The sequence below is a fragment of the Engystomops pustulosus genome, chromosome 3, assembly GCF_040894005.1.
Source record: "Engystomops pustulosus chromosome 3, aEngPut4.maternal, whole genome shotgun sequence".
Lineage (NCBI taxonomy): Eukaryota > Metazoa > Chordata > Amphibia > Anura > Leptodactylidae > Engystomops > Engystomops pustulosus.
Genome location: NC_092413.1, coordinates 4048151 through 4055592, shown reverse-complemented (window position 1 = coordinate 4055592; position 7442 = coordinate 4048151). Strand labels below are relative to the sequence as shown.

The window sequence follows — 7442 nt, the reverse complement described above, 5'->3', positions numbered from 1 at the left end:
TGGAGAGATACAACGTGACTGCGTGCATCACCCACAATACTGGAGAGATATAACGTGACTGTGTGCATCACCCAGGATACTGGAGAGATACAACGTGACTGTGTGCATCACCCAGAATACTGGAGAGATACCACGTGACTGTGTGCATCACCCTGGATACTGGAGAGATATAACGTGACTGCGTGCATCACCCTGGATACTGGAGAGATATAACGTGACTGTGTGCATCACCCAGGATACTGGAGAGATACAACGTGACTGTGTGCATCACCCAGAATACTGGAGAGATATAACGTGACTGTGTGCATCACCCAGGATACTGGAGAGATACAACGTGACTGTGTGCATCACCCAGAATACTGGAGAGATACAACGTGACTGCGTGCATCACCCACAATACTGGAGAGATATAACGTGACTGTGTGCATCACCCACAATACTGGAGAGATATAACGTGACTGTGTGCATCATCCAGAATACTGGAGAGATACAACGTGACTGTGTGCATCACCCACAATACTGGAGAGATATAACGTGACTGTGTGTGTGCTGCCCACTGGCAAATGTTATGCAGGTTAAATGATGTTCATAATTTGTCCATTATGTAACATGTGTTTGTTTGCAGGCGCCATCTAATGGCCAAAGTTAATAGTTACTTACATTCTGTTTTCCCCACCCACTAGCAGATACAAAGGATTGTGGGTAGGAGAAGGGCAGTTCCCTTCATGTCTACACAGAGAGAAGACCTATATTCAACCATCTTAACCCTTGTTGTAGTATAGCCGGTAAGGAGACTGTCTATAAGAATCTCTAGCTACTAGCAGTTATAGGACCACTCTGTATAAAGTCTCTTATATGAAGTGTAATGTATACATCTGTAATTGCACTGTAATTGCACAGATAGGCCCAACCCCATGGTCGGCCATGTTTGGTCCCAGACTGTTTATGTATCAGCTTGTTTCCTGTTATATGCTAATGTAATGTATGTAACATGCTCCTGTTATATTATTGTACTATTCTAATAGCTTGTACATTCCTGTTTTTCTTCAGTTTCACCCTAATCCTACATCAGTTTAATAAAGCTACGGACTTTCAACCAGTCTCATTTGTTGAACTGTAGGAAGGCGTTTAACTGCCTGTCGAGCTCCGCATAGACCCCGGGGGTACGTGAAGTGGGGGCAGGACAGTGAAACGGCTGCTGGAAACAAGCGGGAAAGATTTAGACTACACAGAGGTCTGCTACTGTCTACGCAGTCACCTGCAAACAGGCAACACAGCAATCTCTAACCGGTCAAAGCATGTCACAAAGCCAAGCGTCTTCTATCAAGACAAGATCACGGGCCAGTTCCTCAAAAGCATCTACCACTAGCAATGCAGCCGCCATCGCCCACGCAAAAGCGGAAGCAGCGAGGACACGGGCTACCTTTGCTGAACAAGAGATGCAGTTGAAATTACAACAAGCCTCTTTAGAAGCAGAGAGGGCAAGACAACAAGCCTCCTTAGAAGCAGAGAGGGCACAAGAACAGGCTTCTCTGGACTTAGAAAGAGCACGCTTGGAAGCAACACTTGAGAAGCTGACAATTGAGAGGGAAGCCGCAGCTGCCATGGCGGAAGCAGAAATCTTAGAGGCAGCCGCGTTCTCTCACAGCGAGCCCAGCAGACACAGTAGCTTGCCTGATCTGGAACAAGAACCCCAGGATACACTAGAACGCACTTCAGAATATGTCCTTCAACATCCTGCGTGTACTCCTCAGACTACACATGAAACAAAGGTTACCAACTGCGAGTCAAGTCCAAGACATCATATTTTACGTCAAGAAGCGGACCTCAGACCACAGTTCTGCAAGCAAGAGAATGACACAGCTCAAGTCATCTTCCCTGCCTACCAGAGAACCCAAGCTTCAACCCAGCATCCAGGAAGCTACTACACTCCCAGACAGTGTAGCACTGTGAAACCTAAAGAAGAGACTTCTGACAGGTATGGCTACACACCACACTCTCACCAAGGCAACCATTTGCCAACCTGTCTCAGCACAAACCAAGCCACAATAGACTTTGCTAAGTTCTTTGCTCGACGTGAGCTTGTCACCAAAGGACTTGTAAAGTTCAATGATCGCCCTGAGAACTATAGGGCTTGGCGATCCTCATTCCAGAGCCTAATAAGAGACTTAGACCTGTCTTCTAGGGAAGAGCTAGATCTATTGGTGAAATGGCTTGGAGATGAATCTGCTGAGCATGCTAAGAGGATCAGAGCCATTAACATAAACTATCCAGAAACAGGCTTAAAGATGATCTGGGATAGACTCGATGAATGTTATGGCTCAGCAGAGGTTATAGAAAATTCATTATTCAAAAGAATTGATGACTTCCCTAGAATAGCTAGCAAGGGCTACCAAAAACTTAGGGAACTAAGTGATCTGTTAACTGAACTACAGGTTGCCAAAGCAGAAGGAGATTTAAAGGGACTTGCATTTCTTGACACAGCCAGAGGTGTCAACCCTATAGTGCAAAAACTTCCTCACAACCTACAAGAGAAGTGGGTCAATCATGGTTTTAAGTACAAGGAAATCCATGATGTACAGTTTCCACCCTTCAGTGTATTTGTGGAATTTATTACTCAGCAAGCAAAAATCAGAAATGATCCCAGTTTCGATTTTACTCTATCCTGTGCCACTCCATCTGGTCTTAAACAACATAAAACTCCGGTAGCGGTTCACAAAACTAATGTTTCTTCTAAAAGTAATTCTTACAGGCCTTCAAGCTCCTCTCACCAGGATGGAAGATCCACGGACCCAAGTAAGCAGTGTCCCCTGCACAAGAAGCCACATTCCCTACTGAAATGCAGAGGCTTCAGAGAGAAGTCCATGGAGGACCGCAAAGCTTTCCTCAGGGACAACAAAATCTGCTACAAGTGCTGCTTAGCAACATCACACTTCGCAAAGGACTGTAAGGTCAGTGTTAAATGTACAGAATGTGACAGCACAGATCACAACTCAGCTTTACACCCTGGGCCACCACCTTGGGCATCGTCTCATATAGAAAGTGGCCAGGAACAAGGTGGAGAGGAGGGAAATACTGAAACAGAGACACCAGACGTTACTTCTCAATGCACTGAGGTCTGCAAAGGACTTGTAGGTGGCAGGTCCTGCTCAAAAATCTGTCTTGTCAGAGTTTACCCAATGGGCTGCAAAGACAAAGCCTTCAAAGTATATGCCATTCTTGATGACCAAAGTAATAAATCTCTGGCTAGATCTACTTTCTTTGACATTTTCAACATTAAGGGACCCAGCTCTCCCTACTCCCTAAAGACTTGTGCAGGCACTGTTGAGACGGCGGGGAGAAGAGCTACTGGGTACACAATAGAGTCTATAGATGGTCGCACCTGCCTGACTTTACCAACCATAATCGAGTGTAACCAGATCCCTGATAACAGGTCTGAAATCCCTACACCAGATGTTGCAAAACACCAACCCCATTTGAAGCATATAGCTCATCTCATACCCAAGTTAGATCCTCAAGCTCAGATAATTCTGCTCCTTGGAAGAGATATATTGCAAGTTCACAAGCCTAGACATCAAATTAATGGTCCTCACAATGCTCCATTTGCCCAGAAACTTGACCTAGGGTGGGTGATCGTAGGTGATGTTTGTATAGGTGGAGTGCACAGACCCACTTTGGTGAACAACATGCTTACCAGCACATTAGAGAATGGACGCCCTTCTCTCTTTCAACCATGTTACAGCAACATCTTCATAAAAGAGCTTCCACACAGCATTCCTCTACCCTGTCATATCACTAGCAACCTTTGTGACAACCATACTTGTACTAGTGACCATGACCACTTAGGATGCACAGTCTTCCAGAGAACAAAGGAAGACAATCAACTGGCAATGTCCTTTGAGGATAGACTGTTCTTAGAAATAATGGAGCAAGGAATAGTTAAAGACGAATCAAATAGCTGGATAGCACCTCTTCCCTTCAGACCCAAAAGGCAGTGTTTGCCTAACAATCGAGAACAAGTTTATACACGCTTTGCTTCCCTTAGACGGAATCTTCAGAAAAAGCCTGATATGAAAGACCACTTCTTTACATTTATGGAAAGAGTATTTGAGAACTCCCATGCAGAGATAGCTCCAACCTTAAAGGATTCAGAGGAATGCTGGTATCTACCTATATTTGGAGTTTACCACCCAAAGAAACCAGGACATATAAGAGTAGTATTCGACTCTAGTGCCAAATTTGAGGGTGTTTCCTTAAATGATGTCCTACTGCCAGGTCCAGACCTCAACAACCGACTCCTTGGAGTGCTTCTCAGATTTCGCAGAGACTCTGTTGCATTTATGGCTGACATCCAACAAATGTTCCACTGCTTTCTTGTTAAAGAGGAACACCGAAATTTCCTTAGGTTCTTTTGGTTCAAGGACAACAACCCCTTGGAAGAACCCATCGAGTATCGCATGCGTGTGCACATCTTTGGTAACAGCCCTTCCCCATCAGTGGCTATATATGGACTTAAACATTCAGCCAGGGAGGGCGAGAAAGAATATGGTTCAGACGTTACACAGTTTGTCAAAAAGGACTTTTATGTGGATGACTGTTTAAAATCGCTACCTACAAATGAGTCTGCAATCAGTCTTCTTAAGAGAGCTCAAGAAATGCTCGCTAATTCAAACCTGAGACTCCATAAAATTGCCTCCAACAGCAAAAAATTGATGGAAGCATTTCCCTCTCATGATTACAGCAATGATTTAAAGGACTTAAGTACTGACACTTTTCCAATGCAACGTAGTCTTGGACTGCTCTGGGACTTAAAGTCTGACACCTTTACCTTCCAAGTCAGCGAGGAAGAGAAACCCTTTACTCGGAGAGGAGTACTATCTGCTATAAACAGCTTGTATGATCCTTTAGGGTTTGCAGCTCCTGTTACCATCCAAGGTAAAGCAATACTTAGAGATTTGACTCATGATGCCTCTGACTGGGATGAACAACTTCCCAATGAAAAGAAAGTACTGTGGGTAGAGTGGAAGGACTCTCTAACAAATCTCTCTCATCTACATGTTGCACGCTCATATGCCCCTGTGCCATCTACAGAGGTTCAGCTACAAAGACTTTATGTGTTTTCTGATGCTTCTATCAAAGCCATTGCTGCTGTGGCCTATCTTAAGACAGTAGACATTAAAGTTAGGGGGCCTGTGAAACACATTCGCTCTGACAGAGGCACCAACTTTGTGGGAGCAGCCAAAGAGTTACAGATTCCTACAAACCTGGATACTGTCAGTGTAAACAGATACCTAAGTGAACAGGGTTGCACTTGGACTTTCAATCCGCCACATTCCTCCCATATGGGTGGAGCCTGGGAGAGAATGATAGGCATAGCCCGTAGAATTCTGGACTCTATCTTCTTACAAGTGGGTATGGCCAGACTAACCCATGAGTGCCTAACTACTTTCATGGCAGAAGTATCAGCCATCATTAATGCCAGACCACTAATTCCAGTTACCAGTGATCCTGATGATCCGATGATACTTACTCCTGCAATGTTGCTTACTCAGAAGACTAAGACAACCTGTTCTCCAGCTGGAGAATTTACTACCAAAGATCTCTATAAATGCCAATGGAGGCAAGTACAAAGTCTTGCCAATACCTTTTGGGATAAGTGGAAAAAGCAATACATCTCTACACTACAACCAAGAAATAAATGGCAGAAAACCAAACCCAACCTCAAAGTTGGTGATGTTGTGCTGATGAAAGACTGCCAGTCACACAGAAACGCGTGGCCTTTAGCTCTTGTGACTAAAAGTTTCCCAGGGGAGGATGGGAACGTCCGCAAAGTTGAAGTCAAGGTCCATGATCAGAATGAAACCAAAATGTTCTTCAGACCAGTAACTGAACTAATCTTACTGCTTTCATCTAAGGACTCTTGTGGTGGCATCGATTGACGCCAGGCGGGGAGTGTGCTGCCCACTGGCAAATGTTATGCAGGTTAAATGATGTTCATAATTTGTCCATTATGTAACATGTGTTTGTTTGCAGGCGCCATCTAATGGCCAAAGTTAATAGTTACTTACATTCTGTTTTCCCCACCCACTAGCAGATACAAAGGATTGTGGGTAGGAGAAGGGCAGTTCCCTTCATGTCTACACAGAGAGAAGACCTATATTCAACCATCTTAACCCTTGTTGTAGTATAGCCGGTAAGGAGACTGTCTATAAGAATCTCTAGCTACTAGCAGTTATAGGGCCACTCTGTATAAAGTCTCTTATATGAAGTGTAATGTATACATCTGTAATTGCACTGTAATTGCACAGATAGGCCCAACCCCATGGTCGGCCATGTTTGGTCCCAGACTGTTTATGTATCAGCTTGTTTCCTGTTATATGCTAATGTAATGTATGTAACATGCTCCTGTTATATTATTGTACTATTCTAATAGCTTGTACATTCCTGTTTTTCTTCAGTTTCACCCTAATCCTACATCAGTTTAATAAAGCTACGGACTTTCAACCAGTCTCATTTGTTGAACTGTAGGAAGGCGTTTAACTGCCTGTCGAGCTCCGCATAGACCCCGGGGGTACGTGAAGTGGGGGCAGGACAGTGTGCATCACCCAGAATACTGGAGAGATACAATGTGACTGTGTGCATCACCCTGGATACTGGAGAGATACAACGTGACTGTGTGCATCACCCTAGATACTGGAGAGATATAACGTGACTGTGTGCATCACCCTGGATACTGGAGAGATACAACGTGACTGTGTGCATCACCCAGAATACTGGAGAGATACAACGAGACTGTGTGCATCACTCTGGATACTGGAGAGATACAACGTGACTGTGTGCATCACCCTAGATACTGGAGAGATACAACGTGACTGTGTGCATCACCTAGAATACTGAAGAGATATAACGTGACTGTGTGCATCACCCTGGATACTGGAGAGATACAACGTGACTGTGTACATCGCCCACAATACACTAGAGATACAACGTGACTGTGTGCATCACCTAGAATACTGAAGAGATACAACGTGACTGTGTTCATCACCCAGGATACTGGAGAGATACAACGTGACTGTGTGCATCACCCACAATACACTAGAGATACAACGTGACTGTGTGCATCACCTAGAATACTGAAGAGATACAACGTGACTGTGTGCATCACCCAGGATACTGGAGAGATACCACGTGACTATGTGCATCACCCACAATACACTAGAGATACAACGTGACTGTGTTCATCACCCAGGATACTGGAGAGATACAACGTGACTGTGTACATCGCCCAGAATACTGGAGAGATACAACGTGACTGTGGGCATCACCCACAATACTGGAGAGATACAACATGACTGTGTGCATCACCCACAATACTGGAGAGATACAACGTGACTGTGTGCATCACCCACAATAATGGAGAGATACAACGTGACTGTGTGCAT

At 44.5% G+C, this 7442-nt stretch overlaps 1 protein-coding gene across 2 annotated transcripts; it reads left to right on the top strand.

Annotated features, from left to right (window-relative positions):
- Positions 1 to 560: 560 nt before the first annotated feature.
- Positions 561 to 6588, top strand: LOC140120827 (uncharacterized). 2 transcript variants are annotated; one of them, XR_011853986.1, is made up of 3 exons: positions 561 to 785; positions 1051 to 6193; positions 6459 to 6588. XR_011853986.1 is itself a non-coding variant. In XM_072139791.1 (2 exons), exon 2 carries the CDS (start codon positions 1299 to 1301, stop codon positions 5937 to 5939), a length of 4641 nt encoding a protein of 1546 aa, XP_071995892.1. In that variant the 5' UTR covers positions 561 to 785; positions 1051 to 1298; the 3' UTR covers positions 5940 to 6588. The 2 variants fall into 2 exon arrangements, 1 of the variants encoding a protein (XP_071995892.1); XM_072139791.1 differs by having other exon boundaries at positions 1051 to 6588.
- Positions 6589 to 7442: the final 854 nt, after the last annotated feature.

Excerpts from the sequence above, each read along its gene's own strand:
- LOC140120827 (XM_072139791.1), top strand. The coding sequence starts at position 1,299 with ATGTCACAAAGCCAAGCGTCTTCTATCAAGACAAGATCACGGGCCAGT.